Source organism: Sarcophilus harrisii, chromosome 1, assembly GCF_902635505.1.
Source record: "Sarcophilus harrisii chromosome 1, mSarHar1.11, whole genome shotgun sequence".
Classification (NCBI taxonomy): domain Eukaryota; kingdom Metazoa; phylum Chordata; class Mammalia; order Dasyuromorphia; family Dasyuridae; genus Sarcophilus; species Sarcophilus harrisii.
The window spans coordinates 626,621,272-626,642,688 of record NC_045426.1 but is presented as its reverse complement, the minus strand read 5'-3'; the positions used below and the strand labels follow the sequence as shown (position 1 = coordinate 626,642,688).

The 21,417-nt window shown below is 36.5% G+C and overlaps 1 protein-coding gene across 4 annotated transcripts in view; it reads right to left on the bottom strand.

Annotated features, from left to right (window-relative positions):
* KHDRBS3 (KH RNA binding domain containing, signal transduction associated 3) overlaps positions 1 to 19,983 on the bottom strand; it is a 260,581-nt gene extending 240,598 nt beyond the window's left edge. For all 4 annotated transcript variants that reach the window (XR_004231106.1, XR_004231107.1, XM_031947233.1 and 1 more), the window contains exon 1: positions 19,804 to 19,983. Coding sequence is in view for 2 of the 4 variants with exons in the window: in XM_031947233.1 (XP_031803093.1) it covers positions 19,804 to 19,891 (88 nt within the window). In the remaining 2 variants the exon portion in view is untranslated. The remainder of the gene's footprint in view (positions 1 to 19,803) is intronic.
* Positions 19,984 to 21,417: the final 1,434 nt, after the last annotated feature.

The window sequence follows — 21,417 nt, the reverse complement described above, 5'->3', positions numbered from 1 at the left end:
ATATAGTATTGTCAAAAGAAGAGAATCTGAACACTGTGCTATCCACAGGAAACCTCACTTGGTCTCCCCTCAACTTCCAATCTCAAAGTGAGGAACTCCTTTCATGAGTATATATTGTTGCCCTGTTTTGTAATTCACAGTTGTAGCAGCCTTCTGTCTATTGTTATGCCTTTCAAAGAATCCTGAATAGTTTTACTTCAGGAATAAGAAAAACAGTGAGATTTTATATATTCTTTATATTTTTTAGACAATTGTAAAATGATAAAGATGTGATCCACTGTTGAATATCAATTGCAAAAGGCTTGTAGTTAGCTGCTTCCTCATACTCTTGATAAGCATGATCTTAATTGCTCTAAAAATTTGACAGAATTGTCCTTTATAACCTTTAAGACCAGAAATTTTTTTCTTTGGTAACCTGATTATTCTCTTAAAGATTCTACATAGATGAGACAGCAGGAATATAGATTAGTAGCTACTGGCATTCCTAAAGTAATTTTTTTTTCAATATTAATAAGATCGTAGAATTTTCTCCCTGCTTTAAAAAAATGTTTGTAGATCAATACTTCAATGACCTAGCAATTATATCACAACAAACATAAATCATCTTTATATTTGTCTTAATTAAGCTTTTTCATCTTTGCATTCCTATAATACATGTAAAACTGGTTTTAATTGTAGTGTTTTCCCTGTATGTGACAGAGAAAACTGTGTAATAATCATTTTTATAATCATCAAGTTTTTTTCTAACTGTGTCAACCTTCCATTTTCATTTTTAAGTGGTTTGGGTATGACTGCTTGTGGGACTATTTTGTCGAACTTCCTTTAAATTAGTTCAAATTCATTTTTCAATAAAATGCCTAGTTAAGGAGAATCAAAATAATATTAACATGGTAATGCAAAAAACAAACAAACAAACAAATACATATAGTCCTCAGTCCTGTCCAGTTGTTCAGTCATTTTTCAGGAATGTCCATACAGAACCCCATTGGGGACTTTCTTAACAAAGATAGTGAAATGATTTACCATTTCCTTTTGCAGCTCATTTTACAAATAAGAAAACTGAAGAAAAAGGGTAAGTGAGTTACCCAGGATCACATTAGTGTCTGAGACTTTTACATATGAACTCAGATCTTCCTGACTTCAGGAGCTATCTACTGCACCACCTGTTTTGTCCCCTTCTAATTCTGTAATGATGGCAGCAGAGAGGCAAGAATGGAGACAGAAGGTACAAACCACCAGTTTTAGAGGGCTACATAAATTTTTGTTTGAAAACTGGCACTCTAAAATTTATCTTCTCATATAATAACAAACTAATGGCTCTATTACAGGAAGAAGTGAATCATAAACTTTTTTTTTTTTTTACTTTCTTGGTATAAACAAAGGAAGAAGGAAGTTGCAGCTAAAAGGCTACTAGGTATTCCTTGGAGAAAATGGGAAAAAAAGGAGTTGGCATGATATGCTTTATTGCAAGCCAAAAAATATCAATCATTATTTCATGTTTCTTACTGAGATACTGTGATATGTAATTTCAAAAGATGCACCACAAAAATAACATCGACTTTTACACCAAAGAGGTAGAGATATTCTTGTAAGATCTTAACAAAACCTGGTAATTTTAATGGAAAAGTATGTAAATATGAAAATAGGGATAAATATGAGAAACTATGATTATGGAAGAAAGAATGAAAGAAGCCAAAGACTTGTACACAAGCCTCACACTTTATGTCCTGAACACTTTCTTTGAGAAAAAAAATTAACATTACAAGTGTTCTTTAGCATTTTTTTAGTCATTTCTGACTCTGTGATCCCATCTGAGGTTTTCTTAGCAAATATACTAGAGTGGTTTACCATTTCCTTCTCTAGCTCATTTTACAGATGAGAAACTGAGGCAAACAAGGCTAACTGATTTGCCCAATATCAATCACAGTGCTAGTGTCTCAGGCCAGATTTGATATTCCAGTCCTGATATACTGTACCATCTAGTTGCCTCTATATGACAGAGATCACCAAGGAACATCACAAAAAATTTAAACATTATAGTTTGACAAGAAAAAACTTCTTACTGATGTAAGTGGGAGTTATCCCTTAAACAGCTGTCTGCATAGAGTTAACTTGTCAAAATTAAAATCTGAATTAGTATGCAATAAAAAAGTAGGACCTGGAAATGGCTCCATTTTAAATTAATCTCTGTGCATGCAATAGATTTTAAAAAGTAATATATATTATTCTCCTAAAAATTCCCAGGAATTCCCTATGAAGAACATGTCAGGATTTAAAACATCATCAATTTAGCTATTAATAACCTGGACCAAAGATGCTAAATAAAACAATAAAAAACAGATATTTTTTAGTGTTAACTTTGTAAGAAATTTTTTAAAGATTAAGTTTTTGCAAAGAAAGGCAAGACCCAAAATATATGCCTCTCTGGAATATGTCTAGATACAGATTATGAGACAGTATGAGAGAGATCTTGACTCAATGGATAGAATGAAAAATCTGGATTCAATTCCCTCTTCTGATAGTGGTTATGGGCTACTAGACCAAAATTTGTGTTTCAGGCAATTCATGACTACAATTATTGCCTAAATTCATTGGCAGAGGAATCTCCCTCACAAGGAACCACTCTCATCTATCTTCCCCACACACAAAGAAAAATACTAATGTGTGCCAAGAAAAACCATCGTTGGTTTGAGACTTACTAGAATTCTGAATTGGATTATTGTTTTGCTGCAAACTGATCACATTTCTTTTTTAATATAAGATTATTTTAGTTTTTAGAATTCTGGGGTTATTACATCTTATGGCTAATGATGTTGGGACTGAAAAACTAAATCACTGTGCTAAAGTTATTGCTTGTTTATGTTGTTTTGTTTTATTTTTTGGTAAGGGGTGTCATTTTCAAGGGGATAGCAAAACCATAAAAATAATAGCTTTTTAAACTGTTTCTCAAGTAGAACATAATATTTTTAAAGAACTCCAACATAAAAATTAGGCATTTTTTTTTTTTTGGTAAAACAATCAAGATTAGGTATCTTGTCCAGGGTCACATAACTTTTAAGAGTCAAATGTATAAGGTCACATTTAAACTCAGGCCCTCCAGATTCTACATCTGATGCTATCTGCTATGTCACCTAGCTGCCCCAAATTACCTACTTTTACTATCCCTCCCAAAGACCAGAAAATGAAAACCAACAGAATATAATTCTGATGTCCATCCACTAGAGTGGATTAAAACTAATAAAATGTATTGAAATTTAGTCATAATCACTCATTAAGTACAAACTTAGGCCTATGAATTAGATGAAATCATTCTGAATTAGATACAATTATGGTTAAAGAGAGACTTTTCTGAGACATAAACTTATGGGAGCAAGACAAACCCGGGATGAACTTGCTCAGTGCACAAGCTGGTTGAATTAAGAAAAGCCAACACTGACAGGAAACTTTGTTTTCAACTACAGTCTTTTAAAAGAATTGCATGGGAAAGACAAGTTCAGAATCATTGTTATACTAGTAATAAAGAAGAGAAAATAGACTACCAGAACCTTCAAAGTGACAACTTTAAATTTTTTTAAACTATGACAAATACTTACAAAATCAGCTATAGAATATATCCTATGTAACCTATGAACTCAAAGAGAATAATTTTTAAAAGGTTATATTGTGCTACAACATCCCCGATATTATTTCTTAATTAAAATGCCTTCAGTTACTTACATTGAAAAGATGTTTATAAGATCAGTTACACTATTTGTCATTATTTAATGTGTCCCTGGGCCTCAGATTCTTAACATTAAAAAGTATCTTTTTTGTTAGGGTGTAAATGGCTTCTAGTTTTGCTCACAGTTTATAATTCTAGCTATCTTTTTATCTACACACACACACACACACACACACACAAACTTATGTCACATGTCTCTTAAGAGTCTTTTCAGCATCAGGAAAAAAGTGCAGGCTAACTTGCTTCTATCTAATATTTCTTCTCCATTATTTCCTGCATATACTTTTCATGTAGCGTGATAAAAATAACATGATCATCTTCTGAATAAAAAAAATCATTTCTGGATAAAAATTATCCTAAATGAATTAACTCAAGTTTGTGATGGACTACATTTATCAATCAATTCCTGCAATGAGAATTCCTTGACAAACAATTCAAGACAAGGACAATCTAGAATAAAATGCAGTTAATTGTAAAATGTAATCATCTCACATAGAAATTTCTAATTAAAAATTAAGTATAACAAATCTGGAACCTGTAGATATAAAAAGTTCAAGGTATAACTATTTGATACTGATTCTGTAGGCTTGTATGCAAGCATGACTTCATAAATCTCTGGACAAAAGACTTAACCCTATACAATTACTCCAAAATATGCATTTGCGATCTCATCAATATGGACGCTCCTGCCACAAATGTAGATTTCAGCTGCCCTATAAGTTCTCATCATGTGAGATCATGTCCATTCTTTTCCTAGTTTCTCCACATACCCAATACATTACAGGTATTTCCCAGGTACTTTCAGTCTCACATAGTATGTTGTCTCTAAGTGAATAGTACTTTATTCCCAGTAACAAATATTTTTCAGGAAATGTGTTTCAACATTTCTCATAAGTAAATCATCAATGAAAACATATCTACACTTATTATACATGCCTTTCCATTGTTCTACTATATTCAATTATATCTCTTTCCATTGTTGTACTACATTAAATTATATGTGCTTTTCCACTGTTCTACTGGATTCAATGCAACAATTAAATACACAATTATACTATACTATACAGTCTTTGAAGAAAAATGACAAGTATAAATGAAATGACAGAGTTAACTAAAGAACTCTTTCTATAGTTCTGTTAACTTATGTGTAAATTATTTTGCAGATAAGACTTCTATTAACAAGATATTGGTATTTGAGCATCATCTAGCATACTTTGTGGCTGAAATAGAACACTTCCAGAACACTTTTTCTCCAGTAACAAAAATCCCAGCAAAGATTGACCATTACAATAAATATTCAAATAAGACTTAAAACTCATCCTTTGATTTTAGATTAGGAACATCACAGATTTCACATTACAAGTAGTACTGATGTGGGTAGGCACTGAAAATTCAAATTTTTGTCCTTTTTTCCTACTTAAATACTTATTCACCAGAATTGTGTGCATTTTCCTAAAACCCTTCCACAAGTCCAGTTTCTATTTTTTCCATGGCCAGGAAATATAAGAAAACATGGCCTAATAGTTGGAAACAGAAAACTTTCCCACAAGCACTAAGTAATTCCTGAGAATATAAATTCAAAATAGAAGGCACAACTCAGTATAAGCTCCCCACTATGGAAAGCTGCATAATACTACTAAAGCTAGTTATTAAGTTCTAGCCATAGGTTATCAAGTCCAAGCCCATGACTTTCCAGATGATGAACTAAGGCTAAGAGAAATTAAATGACTTGCTCAAGATCACAGGATCAAGTAGCAGAGATGGTATTCCAATTCATTACCACCAGCTTCTAAATCTATTTCTCTTTCCATTGTACCTAACTCCTCCCATACCTCACCAGCAGCACACTTGCAATTTCTATAAAACCTCCTATCATCGGATTTTACTACTGGTAAAAAAACAAGTTGGATATACACGGATTAATACAAGAATGTACTTTTCTGCAGTGTGGCGGAGAAAAGGAACCCAACTCCTTTTCCTGAGGTTGGATTTCAGTTCTGCATCTGATACACAGTGGCTAGAATCTTGGGAAGATCACTTAATCTCCATAACCCCCACAGCCAACTTCTCCAAGTTACAGGGTAGTGTAAGAGTCATCCTAGTGGAGAATTCTTCAGAAGGGTAGGAGAAAAAAAAAAGAGAAACAAAAAAGGAAAGATAATTATCTTCTTTCACTTGTTCCTTTCTCCTGACATCAAATGCATCTCCAACTACTTATTGGACATTTCAAATGGAATGTCTCATAGACATCTTAAACTCAACATATCCCAAACAGAACTCATTATCTTTTTCTTTAAATGCTATAATTTTCCTAATGTCTCTGTTACTATTGAGGGTACCACGACTTGCAGCTCCCAGTTAGGCATCCAGGTTTGAAACCTGGATTTTTCTTTTAGACCTCTAACTCTCAAACCACTCTACCCCATCCAATCTCTGGTGTCAAGTCCTATTGCTTTTACTTTTATAATATCTCATTTAAATATGCCTCTCTCTCCTCTGAATTGCTATCACCCTAATTAATGCAGGCCCTCATCACCCATACTTGGAATACTGCAAAAGTCTGTGGATTGGTCTCCTTGCCTGAAGTCTCAAAGTACCCTAAATCCATTCTCCAACACTCAGCTATTAAACTGATTTTCCTAAAACATAGATGTCACTTTGTACCCATCCCTCAACTCAATACATTAAGAGGTTCTATCATGTTACCTATAGGATTAAATATATAATATATATAATATTCACTTTAGTTTTTAAAGTCCTTCATAACCTGCCTTTCCCTTATTTCCACCTACCTAACTCTCCTCCACTTACTTTGCAATTCAATGACCCTAGCTTCCTTTCTGTTCCTTGATTGTGACACTCTATCTCCTGACTTCAAGCATTTTCACTATCCTCCATGTTTGGAGTTCTCTCCCTCATTATCTCTGCTTCCTGATTTCCCTAACTTTGAGCCTCATCTTCTGCAAGAAGCTTTTCTCAGTCCTCCTTGATCTTAGTACCTTCCATCTAAGACTGCTCTGAACTTTATGCTTTCTCTATCTTGTGTCTGAAGAGATATTTGCTTTCTGACTTTAACCTAACTTACTCCTTTTGAAAAAGATAAACCTTTCTGGAATCAAATTCTCATTTTGTATTCCATGACACTGAGTTCTCAATGATATCCACTGTCTATGAGGACACATTTTCTTCCCTGCATTAAGATCTTTAGTTTATCTTGTTACTAAAGCTTGCACAATTGGATATGAAGATATAGATTTTACTGTGGCCTCCTTCCCATTAAGATTGTGTTTCTTATGAATTGTGGATATCTCTACTTTATTTCTTAATCATCATAATCACCACTAATTAGTACTACACAACTAACAATCATAAAGGTTTACAAAGCAAAATTTTTTTTATCACATTTGATCTTCAAAAATAAGATTATTCATAATGCACTTAGCATAGTGCCTGGCACAAAGTAAGTTTCACATAAAATGCTATAATTATTATTTTTGTTATCCTCATTTTAACATGAGAAAACAAGCTGAGTTAATGACTTGCTGAAGTTCACAGTTTGTAAGTTTAAGAAATGGAATTTGAACTCTGATTTTCCTGCATATAAATACACTATTCTATGGAGTATGCTATATTACCTCCCTTCTTACTAAACTGTAGCTGCTTTCTATGGAGTCTAATCTGCTAGAATTTTGTAGACTGTTTTGTCACCTTTTATTTTAAGTTTAAAAGTCTTTTGATGATATTTTTGAGATTCTAGTCATATAACTTTTTATCAATCCTTTTTTAAAATATACCCTTAACTCATGGAAAGCTCATTATTCCTGTATTCTAAACCATGGTCTGGAAATCCAAAACTCAATCTAACAAGCATTTTCTAAAATTATCTCTCATCTCTAAAGTCATTGCCTTTAATAACAATGAAGAAAATGCTACTTATGTCCCCCCCCCCCCATCGTTTCCCCCCCCCCCCAAGTTTCCCACCTCAATATTCATTAAGGCTATTCAATGCATTAATTTACTTCTGGAAGTAATATTTGTGCCCACAAATTATCATCAAATAAGAATATAATCCATCAGGTTTGATAAACCAAGATTGGTTCCTCATGGTACCCTGCACACATAAGACTTCAATCTTGATAAAAACATTTCAAGGGAAATAGTGCTGAATTTGTATGCTGTGTAATTTTGAATCAATTATTAAACTTCCCTAGATCTACACTATTACCATGGAATTGACAGCTACTCTATTCTGACTAACTCAAATATCTCTCCATTACCACTAAAAAAACCACAGATTGGATTTATTAAGATATGAATCTGCTGCCTCTTCCACTTTGCTTCATAATCACATGAGAAATTTCCACAGTTTAATAGGGAGGATGAATACCCCAGTACCTCTTTCTCAAAAAGCATGTTTGGAGATTCCCCCTAAAGGAATGAGTTGCTTTAAAGTCAATGGCTACTTGGCCTTGAATTACTACAAACAACCTTATAAGTCTCTTTACTATATATATCCCTACAATTCTCTGTAACCATTATTAAGTCTCTCAACTTTGAAGTAGGACCAAAGAAAGGCTCAGTCACAAAGTCTTTAAAACCCAGGATTCTGCTAAGAAAAAGTCTCAGACAAAAGTCTCTTTTTACCTGAAATTCAATTAGGAATAGGGTCTCAGACACAATTCTCAACCAAACATCAAAAGCATGTTTTATGTGCAGGGTATAATCCCCAATCATTGCAAATAAAAAACAACTAATATTTAATGTGAGCTTATTTAGACCCAATGGGATCTGATCACCAAGTACTTACCAACCCTGACATCCAATTTATTTATCTCCCTCCTTACTAGTATTTGATAAATGACATATTAACACCTGTATCCATCATCACAGGAAGTAAATCTCCCATAATCTTCCCCTGCCCTTATTCTATGTCTAGGTAAATAACTCCTGCTTCTATTTTTGATGATCCATCCCATTCAAAGCTTTCAGATGCAAGGCATCCCTTTCCAAGCATTCCTTACTCTCTTACTTTCTTCCATCTTAGCCTTCATTCCACTCTGCTGTCAGTAGGGACAGGTTTTTTCTCTTGGTAAAAAGAGTTAATAAGGACACCCATCCAATGGACATAGAAGAAAGATGTGGATAATTTCATGCAGAGCTCTAAAATGAGTAATAACAAAAAGAATTAATAAACTCTAACAAGCATTTAAATATGAAACAAAATTGAAAAATATTCCCCACTCTCAAAGACCTTATATTTCATTGGGTAATGCACCACATACACAAATAAGGAAACGCAATTTGACTCAAGAAAAGAACATACAATGTAAGTGGAACTTCCACTGCTTACCAGGGAAGATGAAGGCTCTAGTTCCTCTAGTTCTCTCAAAGTGCCTGTTAGGAGATTCTCATTTGTGAAATCAATCAATTGCCTTGAAGTCAATAGCTACTAGAAGGGGGAAAGTTAATGGCAAGTCCAGAAAACAAGTCACCCAGTTTGATGACAAAGTACATTTAGAGGATTAACTCTTAAAAAGTTTGGAAAGATAAGGTTATAAATGTTAAGTAAGCTGAGGAGCAAGTCTTTAATACCAGAAATAAAATGAATCAAAAAAAGATTTTGAGTGAGGGAACAGAGGCCTTACTTTTAACTTTTTATTATAAAACACACATACATGTGTGCATGTGCAACACATGCAAGCACACATGCTCTCACACATGCACACATGGTCACACATGCACACATATGCTCACTCACATGTGCATGCACATACATAGAGGGAGGTGGAGAAAGTCTTTATAGCAGTTTTAAGAGAAAAAAAGGTTTTCCCTATTCTTAAGAGCTAGACAATGAATCATGGAAGGACAAAACAGACTGCTGCTATTCAGCAACTTGCGTCAGCTTGAGATCAGATAACATGCATTTGTAATGAACCCAATCAACATTTACATGTTTTTCTCAAATAATATTTAACAGCAAACACATATAAAAATAAAAAATAGAAGTCATGGAGATGATCCAGGTTTATAGTTTGACAAAAGACATAAAAAGGACAAAAGATCAAAGAAGCCAAGGGCAATAATTCAATACTGTGAAGGGAAAAGGGAACATGGATAATGGGGTAAAAAAAAGAATGAGTGGAGATCACAGTGAGGACGAAGAATAGATTCAAGGTTCAGGAAGAATGAAACAAGAAATGACTGAAAGAAAAGAAACTAAGGATGGTGAAAAGAATTTATCAGTAAAATAGAGGTACAGCAATTATGACTGATGGTCATACCAAGAATATCTCTTAAAGTAGAGTTAAAATTGAATTCATAAACATTTAGGAGGCTGATTAACCTGGGAGCCACAGGATTCAAGGACACATCAACATATGTCCCCAAATGTGAAGGCAATGGTGTTCGCAGTTAAGGGGTTTTGAGCTACACTAAACTTGAGGAAGTTGTCAATTTCAGATCCACTAGGTGACATTTTTCTCATGAAGAGCATACTTATAACAATATAATATGAAGCAATAGAAAAGTAGGCACTAATGTATACACTTCTTTAATAGAAAATCTGAATGTCTCAAATTTATTATTTCACTGACATTACAAGGGAGAAAAAAGTATTCCCTGCTCTTTAAGGATCACTTCAATCATTAATACTAAAGTTTTCACAAAGCTTCTACAAAATTTTTATAAAAATCTTAATTTTCTATAAAATATGATAATCTTGATTTTCTGGCTATCTAAAGTATTATAAATAAAGAGTAAAATATGACAAAATCTAGATACTGCAAAATAACTTTGTTAACCACCAATTTTAGTATATATTTTATAATTCTGCCTTAAGAATGGTTAAGTGGTACAAAGAGGGCCATCTAGTGGAAATATGGTATAAAAAGAAAAAAACCACTGAAGACCCCCCCCTCCCCCCAAAAAAGAAAGAAAGAAAGAAGGAAAAGAACAGAAATGAGGGTTAAAAAACTACCACTTCTCATCTGCATTATGTTTTTCTCTGTGGGATCCTGAACCAACAGTGACCTCAAGTGTATGATTTAAATCAAAAAATGATATTCAAAAAAGATGTTCCCACAAGATTCTCACTATCATAATGACTAGTAACATCAACAATTTGTCAAAAACACCCTTTAAAAAGTTTTGAAAGCACTGAGAAGGGTTGAGTGGTAGAGAATTATAGAAAGTTTTATAAAAAATTAGGAAAATTCAACACTAGTAGAATCAGTGTAAAATATCTCATGAATGCCAAAAAAAAGTCTACTGAATGTCCAGAGAAGTTTTAGAATATAGTCATAAAACTATTCATAAAATCTTCATTTCTTAATTTCAATTTCATATGCTGTATTTTAAATAGAATAATAAAAATAAATCAATATTTCTTGACAATTTAATGCAGATATTAACTACAGTAAAGTCAATAACCCAATAATCAATTACTTTCTCCTTAAATATTTTCTGGGCAATGATAATGAAGTTCTATTGATAAGAAAGTACAACTTAAAATTTACACAACATAAAATTTAAATAGCATTAATAATACTGGTGTATACACACATACATGCACACATATCACAGTATTACAAACAAGTTTAAAACTAGTTTAAAAGAAAAGTTTTTCAGACTGCCAAAAGTGTGAAGGTTCTTTACAAATTTTTGCATTATTACTTTCCTTCCTTTTGGAGAAATATATTTCTTTGTGATTACTAGATCACTAGGCATTAGTGCAGCACATAAATTCAGACTTCTTTAGCAGACACAAAATTCCCATGAAAACTTAATAAAAAGCAAATAGAAAACAGAGCCTCAGTTATGTTTTCCTTTATACCTGCTACTTTATTTATTATATGCCCTGGATATATGCCAATTTGCATGGCTGAAAGGCATAAATACACGATTTTAGCAAACTATATCCCATAGGAATAAGTAATTTGCTCTTTTTTACTAACCCCAAACTACTTTTATTTCCTTAGCACAAAATTATGGTCAATTAACAAAAAAAAGCCCTGGACTGAAAGAACCAGGAGACAAGGTTTGGCAGGAGACCAGCCAATGTGTGATTTTGAATAATTAAGTGCCTTCTTTTGGACTGTTTCTTTCCTTTGCAAAATGAAGAGGTTACAGAACTAAATGTTGATTATAGCACTTCACGTATCTACAAGCCTTTCTAAGCTTGCTATGTATTTTCTTCCCAATAATACTGTTGAGTAAAATAATACAAATAGTATCTGTTTTAGCCAATAAGCATTTATTAAGTATTTAATAATTGCTACGTGTTAGGAGATCACATCTAATGAGGGAGGGAGAGATAACATACAAAAAGCTATATTCAAACTGACTATATATAGGGTAAATAAGAAATAATCAACAAAAAGGAGCCAATGGAATTAAGAGGTCTTGGAAAAAATTTCCTCTAAAAGGTAAGAGTCTACCTGACACTTGATGGAAGCGTGGTAGAGGTGAGAAAGAAGGATATCAAAAATGTCCCAAGCTGAAAGATAGAATATCTTATTTATGGAACAGCAAGGAGTATAGTGTCGCTGGACAGAAGATTACCTGGGATGTAAAAACTCCAGAAAGGTAGTGAGGAGAGGGCTTGCTTATGATGAACTCTACCCTAAAGGTCATTTGGAACCACTGGAGTTTACTGCGCCTCTGGCAGGGAAGGGGAGTTATGAGAACCTGTACTTTTAAAGAAAATTACATGTTAACAGTTGGAGAACAGACTGGAAGAGGAAGAGATTTATGGCAGGTTGATCCAGCAGCAAGGGTCAGTACCTTATTCAAGAGATATTGCAGAGGTAACATCCAGAGCCCTCTGTGAAAGGGGACATGCAGTATGGGGTAGGGAGGCAGTGACTCTGGGAGCCTGAGGAAGGGATGAAACTTTCAAGAAACAGGACAGTCCTTCCATTACAATAAGAAAATTGAGTCTTCAGTGAGACCACAGCCTCCAGGGCTTTCCCAGCCTAGATCTATATACCTTATACCTCAATAATACTGTACACCACCTCGCAAATATCCAATCATTTAAGCCTCATCACAACATTGAGACATTAGTACCATAGTTATTAGTAACCCCATTTTACATATAAAGTAACTGAACCCTGGGAAAATTAAATGCTATCCATTGGTCATAAGTTGGGGTATTCAAACCTAAATCTTTCTGATTCCAAATCTAGCCTTCTATTTGCTACATACTACCCCTTATCTCCTGGGTTCTTTTAAATTCTGAAACTCTTCAAGTTTTTAAAATTGGCTTTTGATTCTCTGTATCTTATATACCACAATGAAAAGAAATCAAGTTTAGTCTGATATTGTTATGCTAAAAGAAATCAAAGGGGTATGCTTTTGTTATATAAAAAACATTCAGGTCCTACAGTAATTCTGAGAAAGAAAGAAAATTTACTATCATATAAACTGAAATTCAAAGTTCAAAACAATGATTACATAAAATCACCTAGATGAAGTAAAAAACAATTCTCTATAATAGAAATTTTTTTTAATTAAAATAGAAAGATACTCTTCATTGCTGCAATTGGGTCTCTGGGGGACAAGGATATAAAATGTTTTAGTGACAGTAAGACTCACAAACTAAATTAAAATAGAGAACTTTTATTTATCCTTTTGAAACACAAAATTAAAAAGTCTTGCTTACTTACACACTATTGGAGGGCAAACAAATTTTCAAAACAGTGCACAAGTAAAACAAGAGACATATTTGGCTTTCCAGAGTAAACTTCACCTTAAGGTGATCTTGCCAGCACACATCAAAGGCAGTTCTATGTAAGAAACACTACTTTAGCTGATCTATGATCTTAAGTGATCCTGTGAAATGAAGAGAAAATAAATATATCACTGCTAATGGAAAAAAAGCTAGCTGGAAAAAAAAAAAAAAGAAAAAGAAAAACTTTTCAAAGGAAACAGTGTGATTTGGTTGAAGCCAGATTAGGTTGGAAGTCAGAATTACACTAAATCCTTGTATGACCTCCAGCAAGTCATTTCAACTCTCCATAAAATGAAGCTGTTAGACAAAATCATCTTTCTGAGCTCTTCCAATTTCAACATTCTATGATTCCACGACTCTAAAAATGCTAAATCTTGATTTTCTCTTTCTTGGCATTATTTTTATCAAGTATTGCTTCATTCAAATTCCCGCCAAATGCTTTGATAACTTCCATTCTCTTGCCTTCTGGGAACACTTCACAATGCTGGGTAGCCCCTGGCTTACAGGTTCCTTTCAAAATAAGAGCCAACAAAAACTATTGTGTCAATTATATTTCCAAGTGACAGTTTGTGAGTTTTGATTTTTCATAAAGGAAAAAAAAAGTATATAGATTAACTCTTTCAAGAAAGTTTACTTTTTTACATGTTAAGATGGGCTTCTGGTTAAATCTGTCATTTGAAATCTAATTAGGATTTTATTGAGCAAAAGTTAATTGCATTACAATGCATGGGTTTAAGAAGTTCAAGAAAAAAGTAAATAAACATCTGATTGAAAGTAGATATGACACTATCTTCTCATTATTTCCTACAGAAGAACCCCTACTGTTCTACTGCATTTAAACAGTATTGCATTGTAACAGTGCTTGTTTAACAAACTGCACCTTAGCAAAAAACCTACTATTGAGAAAATCTTATTTCAGTTGTTTGAGACTCTTCCCCAAGAGAAATTGAACTACTCCATTTTACTGCATAAAACACATACCAGACATTCAATGTATGTTAAATAAATGATCCTATACCACAAAGAGGTAAAAAATGATTTGTTTGCTGTCCATTTTCATTCTAGTGGTATGTATTGCTACCATTCTTCTAACTTCATCATGATTATTAAAATGCTTATCAATCCTGAAAAAGCCCAATAAAAAGGGCACTACACTATCCAGGACTCTGTATGCCAATAGAAAGAAGCTAGACTATGTATTTATCAGATCCTAATTCAAATTCACTCAGGATTTATTAAACACTGACTCTACTCTGATATTGTGCTTGGAATAAAAGATAAAAAGACCAATACAAAATATTCCTTCAAGCACTTTCCATTTTGGGGGGCGAGAAGGGGTGGGAGAGGAGGCTGATTTTTATAAAACCACCATGTCCTTAATTACTTCAATCTTATTTCTATAAAAGCAAAATGGCCACTATTCACCTCAAAAAGACATTTCTGAAAGTAAGTTACAAGGGCAGCTCGATTATGAAGTGGTTAGAGAATTGGCCCTGCAATCACAATGACCTAAATCTGATTTCAGACACTTGACACTTAACTACTAGCTGTGTGACCCTGGGCCAGTCACTTAACCCTATTAAGCTTCCTTTCCTTAGAAAAGGAAAACAGTCAATAAATTCAAGATCTAACTTTAATAAATGACATCACCAATATTCAGTGATTAAAGATAATTTGTCATGATTTTATTGTTGCTTTAAATCTTTACTCTTAACTCTTAGTGATCACAGGTTATATGACTGGCTATACCTTTTAAACCTAAATCAAGTAGTATTGTGTTAAAATACCAAAGTTAGCTACCTTAACAAAACAATTTTTGCTAATTTGAATACACCTAAGTATTCCACATTGCATGATACAGAGAAATCATAAGCTATTTTAAGCCTGTTACAATATTTCTGCATTTGTATTCTTTACTGTTATTTACAGATGCAATGATTCTTTAACTAAAAATTTATTAATTCAAAAAGATTTAAAATCATCTTTCCCCTACTCACATGACCAAGTAAATTTACATTCTGTGATTAGGTTATTAGTAGCACCTTTAAAATTAAAATTTAAGATCAAAGGGAAGTGAGAACTGGAAGGGACCTCCGAGGGTCATCTAATACAACACCTTTATTTTATACATGAGAAAACTGTGCCCACATACATTGAGTGACTGTTCAAGTTCACTCAAAGAACAAAATAAGTAGGGATTTGAGCACAGGTTCTCTGAGTTCAAGTTTTATTCTCCACTATGTCACACTGCTTCCAACCATTAAAATATGTTAACCATATTAAACTAGAAATGACACAGATGGAATTCTAAATAATCTAAGGAATCCTAATATTTGATGAATTGTTATATTAATGCAAAAGGTTTTATTATTGATAACACCAACTTAATTTCCACTGTGAAAGCAAAACCACAACCTTCCTGCAATCAAACAAAAAAAGACAAATTTAACCATAACTATTTTTCCACTTAAATCTTTAACAACCAACAACTAATGAGTATAAATTGGCAGAGAACCAGCCACCAATCCATAGATTATTTTAGATAATTAGAAATAAGAGGTTATGTAATCTTATTTAATGGTTACTTAGCTTGAGCATAAAGCCATCACTGGCAATATTGGAGATTTGGATTCAAATTATAACATGTAAGGGATATTTAATTTTTTTAATCAAAAATCAGCAGCCCCACCAGTAAAAAGAATACAAAATATGCAACTTACTGTCCATCTCTATTTGCTCTATTGAAAATAGTAAAAAAATAAAATAAAATAAAAGCATTCATGTAAAGATCTCTTTCCCTTAGGGAGCCCCTACAATATTTTATTCATTCTATAAGCATTTTACTCCCTGAAAGTGGGATGTGTCCACCTAGAAAGACCAAATACGTAAAAGCTGATGAAATACATGTTTTCCCATATTATTAAAATTCCATTTTCTTGATTTGCTATTAGAATGCCTTAGGAAAAGGCTATAAGGTACATATTTACATTTTCCCCCAGAGGGGAAAAAAGGAATGTCAGAAAATATATTCAGCTAAAATATCATTGATAATGGAAAAGTATTAAAAGTCAGCTCTTTACCATTTAACATGCTTTGAAACACAAAATCCAATATGTATCTGCCATGTAAAATATTTTAATTATCTCTTCCCTTTTCAAACAAGAACCAATTTTTTCTATCAGTCTATCCCTCCCAACATTATCCTGCTACACTAAGGAGGAAAAAATATCCCTCAACATCCACATAGCCCAGCAAAACCAAATTCCCACAACAGTCATGCCACCAAATGTCTATCTCTCCCTGCATTTCAAGTCCATCATCTTTTGATCAGAAGACTGATGATCCTATCTATAATACTAAAAGACTCCATTATGTATATAATTCCATGATTTGGGGTCAGACTTGATTCACTTCTTTGAGAACTCCTATGAAGTTAACTTAGTGGCCATAAGGGTACCTGAATTAAGATCATAATGGGGTTGTAAAAATTGACTAACATAATACTAAAATGAAAATTATTAGTTCTAATTAGTCTAATCTGACTTAGCTAAAACTTGTTTATAAATTCCATTAGAATAAATGACTATTTTTAAAAAGTTATTAAACATTCTCAAACAACTGCTAAAAATCTAATGCGATACTCTGACAAATTATAATTCTTTAAGCAAAGTCCCTAATGAATCATTATGTCCTCCAAAAAAGACATGGAAAAAATAAGTTATTAAATTAAAAACTTTTCAAAATAAACAGTACAAGTAGTGTTGTGCACCCATTTCCAAGACATGTTAAAACTAACGTTAAAAAGTTTAAATTTTAATTAACATAAACTAGTTCCTATGTCATAGATTTAACCTTCAAACAAGCAACCAACAAAACCTGTGGCATTTTCCTTCTCTACATGACTGTACAATCACTGCTGGTCAGGTTCTCTACTGTCACAGGTTCAAGCACTGAGATTAAAAACAACTGATATGAAATTGTTTCTGAAAGCCACAAGCAGCTAAGTAAATAAAAATATTTTCCAAGAGCCAATGACAAAATGATTATCTGAGGTCAAAGTCAAGGTTTTCTAACTTTTTGGAAATCAATATCCTTTTTTATTTTTATTTGAGACTATTAATTGACTAGATAACATATTCATATTTTACTTAAAAATACAACTCAGGCAAATTATATATCTAGGGTACTATATTCTAAAATATCTTATCCTATCTGTGATGGACTAAATCATACTTAATAACAGTAAGAGAAATAACATCTACCATCCTCATTTAAATATGCAGTTTGAGAACGGCAGTTCTCACTGGAGTCTCATTTTTAGCAGGGAAGCTAACCAATTTGGTTAACTCTAAGACTATATCAAACTAGATAGCTATATTTATAAGACAATCTAGAAGAAACAGTTTCATATTAAAATTAAAGTTTATAAATATTAAATACTGAAAATTTAGGTAATCTAGACTACAGCTTATGAAAAGTAAATTTAAACTTTAAAAACTAATTCATTCTACTTTTAAACTCCCTTGTCTTTTTTTATTGATAACAACCCTTCTTAAGAAAATTATATTTTGTGTAACCCAAGATGTATCTCTAATGCCTCTGTTTACACAATATATAAATTTTTTTCTCAAAGAAAAGACAGCCCAGAAGAGGCAAGAAAAGATTTAAGTAAATCACAAAGGGTAAGGAGTACTGAACTCAATTGCAGACCTTAATAAAAAAACCTTAATAAATTGAAAAGATACATATATTTTCTTTTACAATGTTTATGTAATATACGTCATTTTTAATATGCTCACCCTCTCTTTTTTTATTTTAAACGAAGACATACATTGGAAAGAACCAGAAATTAATTTTGAAATCCAATTTTGTTCAATTCATAAAATATTCTCTTTTCAGTTTGCTTGAAACATTCCTAATCATTAAATGGTAATGTAAGCGGGAAATCCCACTTAGAAACAGTTACAACAATGAAATTAACAAAACCAGTTTTGAAATCAACAGATCCAATTTTACATATGGACTCTAATGGCCCTTTGCATATGACAAAGCTCACACAAAATATAATACTTCGAGAAATTTTATGCTAACACATTGAGAAGAAAAATCAGTAGCTCCAGAACCCCTCTTTATGGGCAGTATATTTTACTAGAAAGCACAAAGGGCTGTAGAGAAGTGGACTGCTTGCTGAAGGGTTAATTCATCATTCATCCCTGCAGACTGCCTGTAAAAAAACATTTGAGATGAACACTGCTAAGGAAATTTCTGTCCTTAGCAGGTGTTACTCTCTCTACAAAACCCCCTTTTCTCCCCTTCCCTTGCCTTCCAAGTCCCATTATTATTCTGCCCTAAACTGAAGTGTTACTAAAATGATACCTGAAACAAATTTTCTCTCCGGATATCCCAAACCCCCAAAGCACGGAAAAGATACCTCAAGAAGGTCTTCCTTGTCCTTTACCTGCCCTCCCATCCCCCCACCCCTTTTAAATGGCACCCCCGAGGATTTGGTCTTTAAAAATTCTTTTCTCACTTCTCTTCTACACCCAATTCAGGAAACCCCGGGCAGGAATGAAACGGAGATAGAAACTTCACCCCACTCTGGACAGTCCCAGAACACTGGTCCTTATCCTTAAACCTCATTAAATAAACTCTCTCTCTCTGCTAGGGGAATCCCTAACTTCATCCCTTAAGAACCTTCAATTTCAGTCACCATAACATTTCCTCCCATCTCCTGGCTGGAAGGGACACATCATTCCCTTTAGCCAGTAACCCCCAACCAACAAGTTTCCCAATCTTTTTCCAGTTTTCTCTACCAAGATCCCAGATTCAAGTCTCTCCGTTATGTTTGCACCTTCTTTCCCATCACCCAGATTTCCCAAACCCTGATTCTCCAACCCGTGTCCAACCCAACATCTCTCCTAGTTCTAAGACTCAGTGTCATATTTTCCCCTAGCCTATTATCCAAATATTTTCTAAATCTCCCACATTTCTCCCTGGTCAGAGTCCCCCCAAGCCCTTCTCTCTGATGCCGACCCCAGATTATCTCTTTCCTAAGCGCCTCCCGTCACGTCTTCCAGATTAAACCAAGGACCCCGACCAAATTTTCACCACCCGCCTCCGAGTCCTTTGCCATCCCCCAAGTTTCTCCCTTATCCCCTCCTGTCCCCCCAGGATTTCTCTGCGATCCTTTAACCCAAAATGCTCAGTTCCCGATCCCCCTCTCAACGGCCACTGTGCACTCGTTAACGGTCGCCCCTGCGGGGCTCCCCAAAGGGGCGAGGATCTGGAGCTCAAGCCCCCGGGGGCTCGGGGCGGGGCTGGGGGTCGGGGAGCGGCTCCGCAGAATACTTACCTTGGTTCACCAGCCGCAGCGCGTGAGTGAAGGATGGGTCCAGCGAGTCCTTCTCCGCCATCAGCTCGGGCAGGTACTTCTCCTCCATCCTCTCGGCTCCTGGCTCGCTCCCGGGCCGGCCCCTGGGGGTGGGAGGAGGACGGCGGCGCGGCCGAACAGGCGGCTGGACCTCCGGACTGGCGGCGGCGGCGCCCACCTCCGAGCTCGCTCGCCCTCCCCTCCGGAAAATGGAAAAGTATCGAACCCCCGAAGCGGGATAAAACGGAGTGCGGCGGCCGCCCGCCCGCCCTTCCGCCGACGCCCGCTGCTGGGCTCCGCAGCCCGCGTCCCGCGGGGAGGGAGAAAAGTGCCCCGGCCCCCAGGGGCAGCGCCGAGCTCAATCCGGGCGGCCGTCCGGGCGGCGGCGGAGAGCCAGCGGCAGCCGCCGAGGCTGCGCGATACCGCTGCCGCCTCCCGGAGCCCGGGCCCGGCTCGTGAAGCGGGCGCGGCGCAGGGGGAGCGGGGGGCAGAGGGGCAAGGGACGCCGAAAAACGGGCGAGGAGGAAAGGAGCACTGGGCGGAGAAGACGGCGCCGGCCCCCCGGGGGATGACAGCTCGCCGCAGCCCCCTCCTCTCCTCCGCTTCTCCCTTCCGCCCCCAAGCCGGAGCCCCCGATCAGGCGCGGGGGACCGCCGCCGCTCGCCGCTGCCGCCGCTGCAGCCTCCGCCGCCGCCTCAGCAGCTGCAGCAGGAACATCCACCCTGCGCGCCTGCCCCGCGCAGACTGAACTGGCCGCCCGGGTGCTCCGGCTCCCCTCCTCCTACCCCTCCCCCGCCCCCGCCGCCGGCGCCACGGAGCATGCTCAGTGCCGCCGCCGCCGGCTCCCCAGTCCCGGCCGCGGCGCCCGGCCGCGCGCCTCCCTGCTCCGTTCCGGGGCTCCGGATTTTCCCCGCAGCCCTTGTGGGACTGAATGGGGGCCGGAGGGAGGGGGCGCGCGGCCTGGCGTTCTGAAGGCCGACTGGGAGGCGCGAGAGGGGCGCTGAAGGGGGGGTGGGCCAGGGGACGGCTCGGGGCTGGGAGGGGGACAAGGGCCCTGAGAGAAAAGGGTGGTCACTGAGAAGGCCCCCCTCCTCTGAAAGCCTCCTTAATCCCGCGGGGACCAGCACCCCACGGCGGGGGGAGTGACCTGGGGAGCCCTGTCTGCCCCCCGCCTCCGGGGCCGGCCGTCCCAGGTGCTCCAGCCCACGGGCAGGTGAAACCTGGGGAGTAAACCCCAGTGAAAGCCGAGGGAAACGCAGCTGGGGGACGCCAGCATACATAGTGATGGAGTGCGGAGTACCGAGCAGTCCCCTTTATTCGTCCTTCCTCGGCTCCATCTCCAAGTCGGATGGCATCGCTTGCCCCTTGTGTTTGCAAGGAAATCACCCAGTACCTGCAGGGGGCACGATTGAGGCTTTCTGTCTCGCTTCCTAGTCCCCCCAGCCCCATAGTAGTGGGCTTCATAATGGGAGAACCACTGTGGAGGTCAACGCCGTAAAGAGAAATGCCCTTGTTGGTGGCTTTCTCCACAGGAATCTCTCAAATTACCCCAAGTTGTCATTCGTTTCACAAATAGAACTGTATGTGTCCAGGGTG